Below are 12708 nucleotides of genomic sequence, written 5' to 3' on the forward strand. Positions count from 1 at the left end.
CACTGACTAAATGTCAAACACTGGCAGCACATGCATATGCAGCACGCGGGCGGAGTTTGGACAGCGGTGGGGGAAGAATGCTTGCTGACGTGCGCGTGTGAGGGTCACGTCTGTGCATGTGTTGCAGGGGAAGTGGGATGGCAGCTGTGGCCTAGCGCCTGTTTTTTGAACAGGTGAGCCTTTTTTACTAGTGATTATATAATTTGGCAGAATTCCCCAAACAAGGGTTAATTTTAACCCTTACCACAGTATGACCAGGGTCACATGTACCTAAATGCATATATCGTTAGCAATATAGAAATCATATAGGTATCTGTGCTAACAAGTTAGTGCAAATTTATATAATCAAGGCAGTGGCGTATCCACAATTAGGGGCCCCCCAGGGAAACTTGGATGGGGCCCCACCGACATTCACACCCCTTCCCTTGCCTCCCCTTGGTGCCTCATCATGGCCTTGGGGACCATCTCACGAGGGTCATAAAACAAGTGTGGTCATTGTGATCTTCACACCCAGTGTAGCCACAAAAACTCCTGATCTGAAGTATAGTCCTCTGTATCAGAGGAAGGGAAGGTTAGTAGTTGGGGCCCCTCTAGTTACGCCCCTGAATCAAGGCAATGGGAGTGTAAGTCTGTAAGGAAAAGTAACATCCAAGAGGTCAAACCATACAAACCCAACCTGTGCTCTCAGCTAGGGGAAAACCTAGGAGAAGCAAAAAAAAAAAATCATGTAAACATGTAATACAATAAAAAAATTATGTGTGTTTCGATAAACTTTATTTATTGTTTCCAGCCTGTATTACTCATGGCATACTGGAGTGGTGCTGTTTCAGGGAATTATCTCCTTGGTTGTTTATTCCACTGAATATGGCGGTTAATTCTCATCTGCTTAAAGCGGTATAAAACCCTGACATAATATTCAATAAAAACATGTTTATCCTACTTTTTATATGCCATACGGTTATGATATGTGTTTCTGTGCATAAGTATTATTGTTCATTTAGAAATTATACGTTCCCAAAGTACACTTTTTTGCTCGGAAAGCTGACTTTGCATTTTATTTATAACTGCTTTATTCATGTTCTGAGAAGCAGAAAAGCTTTCTAAATTGTCTGACTTTGTTCAGGAGACCCAGCAGTGTAAGAGAAGTATTTATTTACATTCCTCACTTGATACAATTAAACACAAGATAACATTATCTACACTTTCAGATGCGTTCAGCTTTGCTGGCAGGGAACTTCTAAGTCCTGTGTGTAACCTCGTGAATGCTGTTCTAGTAAACAAAAATGCTGGTTGCATATAATATTATGTAAATAATCTATTAGTGAAAAGACGAAATGCTGGGTTTCATTCTGCTTTAATTAAAGGACAACTAAAGTTGGATGTATATGGAGGCTGCCATATTTATTTCCACTTAAGCAATACCAGTTGTCTGTCTGGCAGCCCTGCTGATCCATCTGGCTGCAGTAGTATCTGAATCAGACCAGAAAAAAAGCATGCATCTAATCTTGTAAGATCTAACAATAATGTAAAAAACGCCCGATCTGCTGCATGCTTGTTAAGGGTCTATGGCTAAAAGTATTATAGACAGCATCAGCAGGACTGCCAGGCAACTAGTATTGCTTAAAAGCAAATACATATGGCGGCCTCTATATTCTTCTCACTTCAGTTGTCCTTTAAAGTCCACTACCATTAGCTGATCTGCATTGGTGGCCAGGGGAAGCCTCGTTGATATGTCTTTGCTAGTGCTTTATGCGGACACTAGTCTAGAGAAGCATGAGTGAAATGTCTGTTGCCCATGCACAAAACTGTGACTTCTAGTTGTCTCATGTGGTGGAACAGTACTTTTGAGCTGAGCTGTTGGTCACCAGAACTAAATCAACTAATACTTTGCAAGCTGATATTCTAGGACAGTTATGTTAGGGAGGCATAAAGGTGCACTTGCCCATTGATATTGTTTTATACATTTTTCCTATACTTTCTGAAAACATAAAAGTATAATGATTAGATCTAACAAAATAATAAATATGCTACATAACCTAAATGTATCTCTTAACAGGGTGAAAATGAATTTAAACATGCAAACACAGATTTTCTCGGCATCTCAAACATCCCATTGTTCTCATCTCATCTATGGAAATGTTCTACCCATTAACTCTCCTGTGGCTACACATATTTGGTATGCATCTCAAACGAACCATTATAGTCATCTTTGTACTAACCACATGATCTACAGAAATGTACAACTACCCATCAACCCTCCAGTGGCTACTATGAGTGTCAGCATGGTGAATCCACCAGCACAGTACCTTCAGAATTCTCCTTCACACTTCTTGGAATGTTTCCTGTCCAGTTATGACCCTCCTGTTGAAGACAAGTTTTACACCATGTTCCATGGGACCAGCTATAGAGCTGCCAAGAAGATAATAAAGTATGGATTTAAGCAATCAGAATCAGGGATGTTAGGAAGAGGCATCTATGTCAGCAGAAATATACAAAAAGCCAAGAATTACCCCAGGAATGCTTCTACTGACCAAATCATTCTGAAGCTAAGAGTTAATGTTGGCAGAGTAAAGAAGATAGACATGAAAGGCCATGCATTGCAGTACAACTGGCATAGTCATCATGGGTATGACACTGCCTGGGTACCACCAAACTGTGGCATGGTAGACAGTGGTATGGAAGAGGACTGTGTTTGGGATCCAAAAAGGATTAAAGTACTAAGTGTTGCTTATGGTGCACCATATCACACAGCTAAACTTGAACGCTTGATAAGGAAATATAACTGATATTATAAAATAATTATTATGTCTAAAGCTGGGTTGATACTACAGCCTAAAATGGTCCAATTCAGTGAAAAGGCTACAAGAGACAAACAGACAGGTCCTATGTGCCGACATGTCTGTTCTGTCCAGTGTCCGTTGTGTCCATTGCAGTGACAAAACATAAAGTACTGATTTGCACATTTTTAACACTGGACATAAGGTCATAATAGCAATGCAATAATAATAACCTGTTCAATGCAATGGATAAAAAGGAGGCACTTTGAATAAACATATGGGCTGTCACCATCCACGGCAAAACCCCATTGTAGTGTGAACTCAGTTTTATACTCATATTGTTATTCGAATTAAACTCTGTTTTGTTCTAATACACATAATCAGCCACTATCTTCTGCCTTTACACTTCCTTGATTTTGTATACCTTAATTTTCCTTGATTTTGTATTTGGAGGTTACTAGTCTGTGCCAGTGCAACACATTTTGATAATAAATTAGCAACTGGTTTCACTGCTGAATTTATTTAATTACATTGCACCAACACAAAAAATAGAGAGCAAAATGCCCCCGAACAGGGCAAGTGCAATGGACTTGTAAACTCTTATATGTACAAAAAAAGTGTCCACCTAGGCCAGGCATGGGCAAACTTGGCCCTCCAGCTGTTAATGAACTACAAATCCCACAATGCATTTGCCTTTATGAGTCATGACTGTGGCTGTCAGACCCCTGCAATGCATTGTGGGACTTGTAGTTCCTCAACAGCTGGAGGGCCAAGTTTGCCCATGCCAGAAGGCCTCACGGAAGGCGTGTGTGTGTGTGTGTGGGGGGGGGGGGGGGGGCACAGAGAGGCAGCAAGACCGTAGGCTTTTGCAGATCTGGGTAAGACCAACTTTATCATGGCGGCACTATTATTATTGTGATGGGCATTACAGAAGGTGCATTGAAACTGATACTTAGCTTGCAGGATTTGCAGACATGATTGTCATGTGATTGTACTATTTATATGGTTATGCTGACCAAACTGTGCACTGAATGGTTTTAATTGTTTTTATTGATGCTGGGATAAGTCCTTAAAGAGACACTGAAGCGAAAAAAAAACTATGATATTATGATTTGTATGTGTAGTACAGCTAAGAAATAAAACATTAAGATCAGATACATCAGTCTAATTGTTTCCAGTACAGACAGAGATAAGAAACTCCAGTTGTTATCTCTATACAAAAAAGCCATTATCTCTACGACTTTCAAAAGTCGTGGAGAGGGCTGTTTTCTGACTTTTATTATCTCAACTGTTAGTTAACTATTTACTTTTCCTCTGGCAGAGGAGAGGTCATTAGTTCACAGACTGCTCTGAAAGAATCATTTTGAATGCTGAGTGTTGTGTAATCTGCACATATTAGAGAATGATGCAATGTTAGAAAAAACACTATATACTTGAAAATAAAAATATGAGAATATTTTCTTTGCTGCTAATCTTCTAGTAATTATTCATAGTACACAACCAATTCACTATATCATATATTTTTTTTCGCTTCAGTGTCTCTTTAATAAAATTATTATTACTCTTGTTACTTGGTGGTTTGATGGTGATTGATTATGATTGCCTAGATGGACACTTTTCTTGTACATATAATAATTACAGTGCAGCACCTTGATCAGATCATGTGGTTCCTCGCTCCAGGGGCAGCATTCCTCAACTATGGCTGCATACGTTTAATTCTCAGCTGCAAACAGGTAATCTAGTGGCATAGAGTTCTGCAGGGATTTCCTATTAACCCTGCACAAAGTCTTCATTGATAGCACTTGTGGAAATGGTAGTGATTGCTAATTCCATCCTTGATATTAGCATGGTGGTTTAATTCCCTGGCTATCTCTATCTCCCACCCGACCCATGCAGGTAGAAAACCACATCCAGGCCCTCCCTGTCTCATTAAATATTTCCCTCTTACTCTGGGGGGAGGTTCCTCCTGTAATATCCACAACTGAAATGTTTGAGTGCTAACTCATACCTCCCAATTTAGGGGCCAGGGAAAAGGGACACTAAGACAAGCCCCTGCCACACCTGCCTGCTATATTATAATCTAATAAGTGATTGTAAAATTTCTATCTTATTAAATTTCATATGGCTGTTTGTATTTAAACCAGGGCATTGTTTTTTTGTTTTGTTTTTTTAATTAAAGTGGACCTGAACTCTTGCACAGAAAAGAAGGAAAACATAGAGAAAAACACCCTGTATGTATTTAGAGATTTTTGCCCCCACATTTGTGTCTTATCACAAATTGTAATTTGACCTCTCCCCTGCGTCACATGACTGCCACGGCAGAGATGGCAGATAAGCTGATTTGATATGTCTGCTTCCATGAATCATGAAGTAGAAACAGTTTGAATTCATGTTGGATTTGTATCAGCTGTAACAAAGAAATGTTTTTTGTTGAAAGGTTATTATGCTGTTCTGTATCTTTTAGAGGAGAGAGGACGTTCTGAGTTTAGGTCTGCTTTAAAGGAAACGGAGGTTTATTCAAAGTTTTGCTGGGCAGGGCAAGAATCATGCACATTTTAGTCAGCTATGACTTATCTTAGCCAAGCCTAGAGGCGTGCCAGATCCTAATAACCCCCCAGGCCACTACATCATACGTTTGAATGTAATGCATGTGGGTGGAGTATACAAACACACTTTCAATTTTCACTTTCTGAGAAATGAGAGCCAGACTAAAAACATTGCTATTTCTTACCAGTCTTATCTTATCAGTGTGCAGGGGCGTAACTATAAATCACGGACCCCCAAGCAAAATTTTGATGGGGACCCCCAATGTTGACACCCTTTCTCTTGCCTATACTTCAAAGCCTGAGAGAAATATCTTGCAATGGTCATAAAACAAGTGTGGACATTGTAATCTTCACACCCTTAACAAGCGTAGCCACAAAAACACCCAATCAGACGGATGGACCCCTTTATCAGAGGGAGTGAAGTAGTAGTTGGGGCCCCCTTCAGATCTGCCCCCCCCCTGCAGTCGCAGGAGCTGCTCCCCTGTAGTTATGCCCTGTGTGTACACATCCATGTGGGTGTGTGTGTAATAGGGGAAGGTATTTGTATTTCCAAGTATGTACATATGCTTGAGTGTGTGTGTATGTGTGTGTGTGTGTGTGTGTGTGTGTGTTTGAGTTTGAGTGTGTGTGTGTGTGTGTTTGAGTGTGTGTGTGTTTGTGTGTATGTTTGTGTGTTTGAGTGTGTGTGTGTGTGTGTGTGTGTTTGTGTGTATGTGTGTTTGTGTGTGTGTGTGTGTGTGTGTGTGTGTTTGTGTGTGTGTGGGTTTGTGTGTGTGGGTTTGTGTGTGTGTGTGTGTGTGTGTGTGTGTGTGTGTGTGTGTGTTTGAGTGTGTGTGTGTGTTTGAGTGTGTTTGAGTGTGTGTGTGTGTGTTTGTGTGTGTGTGTGTCCAAGTATGTACATATGGTTGACTCATGACTCACACTTTCAGCTGCAGCTATGTATTTTAGGCATGGGCATTCATTTGATTTGACGTGTACAAATAATTGATTGCATACATTTGGCCAGATGTATGTGAGCACACTACATATTTGGAGTACTATTTACTAAAATACATTACATACTGACTGTATTGGTGCTCTTAGGCTTTCATGAAGCTTGAAAGTCCTAATTCACCCTCACATTTTATTACTGTGTTTTATAGAAATGAAATTATTAAAAAATGTACATGGTATTTCAAAACCATGTAGTTGTTGCGGTATAAAATCTAAACTTACTATTGCAATAGACTAAATGTGTGATCTTCATCATTGAGAACAGGGTAACCTGGGATCTCCTCCTGCAGCCATACCTTTCCAGGAACTAACAGTCTATCCATCGACCGTGATTATCTAGGGAGGCATACTGTAGCTGGGGTTTGCTCCCCACCTTCACTCCCCCCCTGAGGACTACATCAATGTGGTCATCTGTGACCAGTCATACTGCTGGCAGGAAGGGAAGGAGGAAAAGAGAAGTGTGCACACAAGCAAAGATCTCACCAGTGAAGAGCTGACTTTGATTTTATATTGCAAGAGTGAAACTTGCTTATGCTCTGCAAATTTAAATACATTGGGAGGAGCAGAACCGTAACAGAGAAGACTTGGGAAAAATCAACAGAATTTCACTTCACAGCAATGAACCACGGGCTACACCCTAGGTTCTCAGCACATGGTACGCCGCACGCATACCACTGTTGTTACTGCCGATGGGTTTAAAGAAAAATTGAGGACAAATGTAAAAAAAATGTAGACTTACTATGGTAAAGGGAAGCCTTTGAATGATCTAGAGGCTCCCCTTGTGTCCTTCTCAATTACTCTTCTGCTTGCCAGGACCCTCTTCTTAGCAGCAACGCTCCCTTCCTTGTATGATCATGGCCACACTGTGTCTATGCGAGTCCTGCTGCTTATGCATGGAAGAAAAGTGCACAAGTGGCTTTGCACTACTGCACAGGTATGGCCGGCAAGGTGTAACAGCGCAAAATGGCGCTGGAAATGTGGGTGCCACCATAGGCCTTAATGTGAAATACATTTACAACAACATACAGGCGCTCAGACAGTAATTAACATGCCGTCAAAGGGCGGATCCCAAATCACTTTAAGGACAGTATAATTCATCTGCCAGCAGTTTAATTTATTTTAAATCTAGTCTCTACCATAGTCATATGTCTATATCGTGTAGTGTATGTATCATAGTCTAGGGCCAATTTAGGGGAAGCCAATTAACTTATCCGTATGTTTTTTTGATGTGGGAGGAAACCGGAGTGCCAGAGGAAACCCACGCAGACACGGGGAGAACATACAAACTCCTTGCAGATGTTGAATTGGCTGGGATTTGAACCGGGTACCCAGCGCTGCAAGGTGAGATCGCTAACCACTATGCCACCATGCTGCTGGACTGAACTCTTTTCCCCAAGTTAATGGCGGCCTGGAGGGGAAATAGTAATTAACACCACCAGTACTTTTGCAGGAGCAGAGTGAGAAGTTTTTCGGCTTTACCCTGAGCCCAAATTTCCCAGTGCCATTGTTTTATGTACGCATTGCAAGGACTTTGGTATGCATACTGTGGCGGCGCTTGTGCATGGAGGGGAGAGTGGCCACGGGATCAAATCCGACAAGCCCTGCTTTGATTAACTTAGTGGGTCCCAGCACTAGATCGGTGTGGTGGAAGATGATGGGGAGAAGCCTCAGCACTATCCTGAGCCATTCCTCTATTAAGGTAAGTGTCTAACTTTTATTGATAAAAAAATTTCCAATATATCAGCACACCATTTTTCGGTAACCACACGCCTTGATAAAGGGGGATCCTGCGCGGCCCCCAAAACAATTGTCGGATATTCTTGTGGACTGTATGGCTCAATAAAGAGCATGACTTCTTGAAAAACGGTGTGCTGATATATTGGAAAATGTTGATTTTGTTTGCGGCATAGCCTATGCCACAATATCAAGCACCCGACCTGCAGATTGCCCACTCACACCTTTTATATGTAACTTTTATGAATGTCTTTGCATCAGGTTTAAAGGAGTTATCAGCCAAATTAGGTAAAATGAGCTTTACTCACCTAGGGCTTTCTCCAGCCTCTTGCTGCCGACTGTCCCACGCCGACCTCTCCGCTCCCCGCCGCTGTCCCGGTCTCCGTTCTCGTTCTTCAGGCCAACTGCGGGGTCGGCCTTACTGCGGCTGCGCGAAGCACCGCTGTCAATCACGGCCACGTGGGCCATGGGGAACTGTGCAGGCGCAGCTCTCTGCCTGCGCAGCTCGCTGCGGCCCACATGGCTGGGTTCGTGCAGCCGCAGTAAGGCCGACGCGGTCGGACTGAAGAACGAGAACAGAGACCGGGACAGCGGCGGGGAGCAGAGCGGTCGGCGTGGGACACTCGGCTGCAAGGGGCTGGAGAGAACCTCAGGTGAGTAAAGCTCCTTTTACCTAATTTGGCTGATAACTCCTTTAAGGCATCCCACTATTCCCCATAACATACATAGCAATTTGGTGACAATAGCATGTATGGGAGCTTTGCTATTAACTGCTCAAAATTACACATAATTATAAATTATTAATGGATTACATTAAAGGGATACTGTAGGGGGGTCGGGGGAAAATGAGCTGAACTTACCCGGGGCTTCTAATGGTCCCCCGCAGACATCCTGTGCCCGCGCAGCCGCTCACCGATGCTCTGGCCCCGCCTCCCGTTCACTTCTGGAATTTCTGACTTTAAAGTCAGAAAACCACTGCGCCTGCGTTGCCGTGTCCTCGATCCCGCTGATGTCATCAAGAGCGCACAGCGCAGGCCCAGTATGGTCTGTGTCTGCGCAGTACACTCCTGGTGACATCAGCGGGAGCGAGGACACGGCAACGCAGGCGCAGTGGTTTTCTGACTTTAAAGTCAGAAATTCCAGAAGTGAACCTGAGGCGGGGCCGGAGCATTGGGTAGTGGCTGCGCCAACACAGGATGTCTGCGGGGGACCATTAGAAGCCCCGGGTAAGTTCAGCTCATTTTCCCCCGACCCCCCTACAGTATCCCTTTAAGTAAATCTATACTTACATATGCACGTAATTGCAAAATTGTATGTGAAATTTCCCATAATCGTAATAAACAGATTACGATCATCGGTGATACGCAGGGTGCCTTATTTATTTTCTTTAAAAAAATACCTGTTGCCTGGCAGTCTTGCTGATCTTTTTGGCTACAGTTGTGTCTGAATCACATATGTGAAACAAGAATGCAGCTAATCTAGTCAAACTTCAGTCAGAAACATCTGATCTGCATGCTTGTTTAGGGTCTATGGTTAAAAGTATTAGAGGCAGAGGATCAGCAGGGCAGCCAAACAATGTGCATTGTTTAACATTAAATAACTTACAAACTGGAGAAAAAGAAGTGTGTGCTCTGACCAGGTACACCTAACTATACACACTGGCTGCCTGATTGTCTCGAGGGCATCTTGGGGCACAAGGAGGCCTACACACAGTGCCCCTGTTGAGATGCAAAGTACTTTGTGTGGAAAAACTCCTGCAGGGAACAGCAGCCAGTATATAGTCAGGTGAACCTAGTCAGAGCACACACTTCTTTTTCTTCCGTTGCCTTACATACAAGTCTTCCTTCTTGAAAGTGGGGATGGGTGCAAATAGTTCCCCTGGTGGTGGCAGCACTTGGGAGGGGGGGCTTGTCTGAGCCTTTCCTACCCCCTCCTCTACTTTTGGTGTTGTTGATCCCAGGACATGCATAACCTTGCAACTGGGGCAATTCACAACATGTAAGGAGCTTATCCTTGGTGAGGGCAGTGCAACCGGGATGGTCCCCCCTGGGCCATGGCCAAGTCTGGGGTTGGGCTGACTGGGGTTTTTTGGGACACCCACGGCACTCATGAGCTTCTTTTCCCTAGGACCTCCAAGGTGGCTCAGTACTATACACAGGCAAGCGTCATTTTTTTACCCCTTTGTAGACTTTTTACACTAAAATAAAAAATTGGTCCTGGAGTTGGCCTACAATTGGCCACACTCAATTGAAGTTCCACTGACACTCTGGCCTCATGTTACAGTGCAGTGCTACATTTCTCCTATTACCTCACCCTGAGAAGAGACTAGGGGAATTCCTAGAAGCTGAGATAGCAGTAACATCCTGACAGGCCCTGCAGCTACCCAAGCCAGGCTGGAGGAAAAAAATAATCTTTGGCAGAAGCTTACCTTGAAATTTACATCATACAGAAATATAAATTGTAAGAGAACATTACATTTCATGTGAGGGATTATTTTGTTTGTTTATTATTTGCCTTTTTATGGAATAATGTATATTAACCCCTTGCATACGTAGTTTAAATCTACTTCATGTTTGTGTCTGTAAGCCTCTGACACGATGTAGATTTCACACTACACGGTCGTCGCATTCCTAAACGCGAGTGTGCGCACACAGGACCAGAGATAAAGCTGCCAATTGACAGCTTAATCTCCAGGCATTAATCAGGAGCCGCCCTGAATGGCTCCTGATCATGTGATCACTACGATAGTGATCACATTGTAAACAAGCTTCACTCACCTTCCGTGTTCCACCAACGATCGCAGCTCCTGACCGTCCCTTGGCATCCAGCCCTGTACCGACTAAATGTACGGGTCCCGGCTTGATGATGTCATCATGCCGGGACCCTGTACTTGTGTCATTATGGAGCTGGCTGCTGTGATTGACGGTCACAGTTGCTCGCCACTGTAGAGAGGTAGAAGGTGAGTAATACTTACTGCTGCCAATCCCCCCCAATGGGGGGGGGGGGGGTAGATGAGGGCCACTAGAACACCAGGGGGACGGTTAGGGAATGAGGGACCACTAGATAAAACACCAGGGTTATAGAGTAAAGGGCAGGGGCACTAGAGACTGCTCTGTTCCCTAAAGGGGCCAAAGTGGTCAGTCCTGAAGGAGCTAAGTGAAAAAAAGAGAACTTGTGATCATGCCTGCATTACAAAGAAAATAACACCAGTCTTCTCATAGCTGTCTTTACATTTCCAGGAAAAGGGAGTAGCCAAAAAAAAAAAAAGAAATAGTATAGAGGTCAAAGAAAACTTCAGTTGCTGAGTGAAATTCCCCAGGCAAAAACAAACAAAAACCTGCTGAACAACCATACGTCACTAGCAATAGCAATGAGCTCAAATTATGCATAATAATAACATTGCAAAGAAATTTGGAATTATGATGCAAATCATAATATGAAATTTCAGACTTTTGCAAATGTAACCTTGCATGCAATCATCATTATGATCTGAATTTCACAATGACGCATATCGGTAATTTTGTGAAATGCAACTTTCTTAAGCCCATAGACTTTGAAGAGGAACTGTAGTGAAAATAACATAATGAATAAAATGGCTTATTTTTACATTATTCATTTATAGATTATTTAGTCAGTGTTTGCTCGTAAAATCTTTTCTCTCCCAGATTTACATTCTGAAATGAATCTCTGGTGGTTTCGTCCTGTCAGGTGATCTGTGCAGAAAGTTTGTTACTGAGAATTCTATGCACATAGGGAGATACTGGTTGCTTGGCAGTTGTGCTGTGATTTCCCACAATGCAACATGGTTCACAGACAGCAAACTGTCAGGACCATGGTGGGAGGGAGGGGGTTCATCACAATATCAGCCATACAGATGTCCCTGATGATCTATTCGAGAAAACGTAAAGATGTCTAATGCGTAAGTTTGCAATTTTAAGAAACCAAAATGACTCATTACAATCAAAATTGTAAGTCACCACTTTACAGCTCCCTCATATTGTTGTTGTCCATCACAGTTCATAGCAAAGTAAAACATGCCCTCGCCCTTGTAAACGGATATAAAATGGGCAATGTTTCCTTTCACTGTGTAATGCTGTTGCAATTAACAATAATGTCACGACTTCTGGACCCCTACTCGCTGAAAATGGTCACATATTATGAAAATGTCATGCAACCTGTTTGACCAATGGTGGTAGAGAATACCAATCATTCGTTAAAACCGCCTCCCATGGCTATCTGCTTGGTGCACACCATTAGCAGAAAGAACATGCAAGCTCCTCCTCTGCCTCTTAGACTTGACTGGCTATTTGCAGGTAGTGAAGCTCTTACTGCAAAGAGATGTGATGCAGCACTAACGCTATATGGGTTTGATTCACTAAGACAAATAGCGTGCCTTATCAGAGTTAAGGGGCCCTATCAGAGTTAAGGGGCCTTATTGGGGCCTTATCAGAGTTAAGGGGCCTTATCAGAGTTAAAGTGAACCGAGCACCTTTTTAGCACTCAAGACATTTCTATAGCACATGAAAAATGCATGCCAACAATCTGTTTCATTATTAAAATAAACTTTCATTTACCTTTGTATTTTACAATCAAAGTAGCAGTATTAAGCCTGTTTCAGCAGACCTGACCGTCCGCAGAGCTCTCAGGACGCTAATTCT

General features: G+C 42.8%; 1 protein-coding gene across 1 annotated transcript in view; it reads left to right on the top strand.

Moving 5' to 3' along the window:
* Positions 1–2222: 2222 nt before the first annotated feature.
* Positions 2223–12708, top strand: part of LOC137522158 (uncharacterized) — a 36163-nt gene continuing 25677 nt past the window's right edge. Inside the window, exon 1 of the mRNA XM_068242189.1 lies at positions 2223–2733. Within this exon, the coding sequence (XP_068098290.1) occupies positions 2223–2733 (511 nt within the window). The remainder of the gene's footprint in view (positions 2734–12708) is intronic.

Source organism: Hyperolius riggenbachi, chromosome 6 (genome assembly GCF_040937935.1).
Source record: "Hyperolius riggenbachi isolate aHypRig1 chromosome 6, aHypRig1.pri, whole genome shotgun sequence".
Taxonomy (NCBI): Eukaryota; Metazoa; Chordata; class Amphibia; order Anura; family Hyperoliidae; genus Hyperolius; species Hyperolius riggenbachi.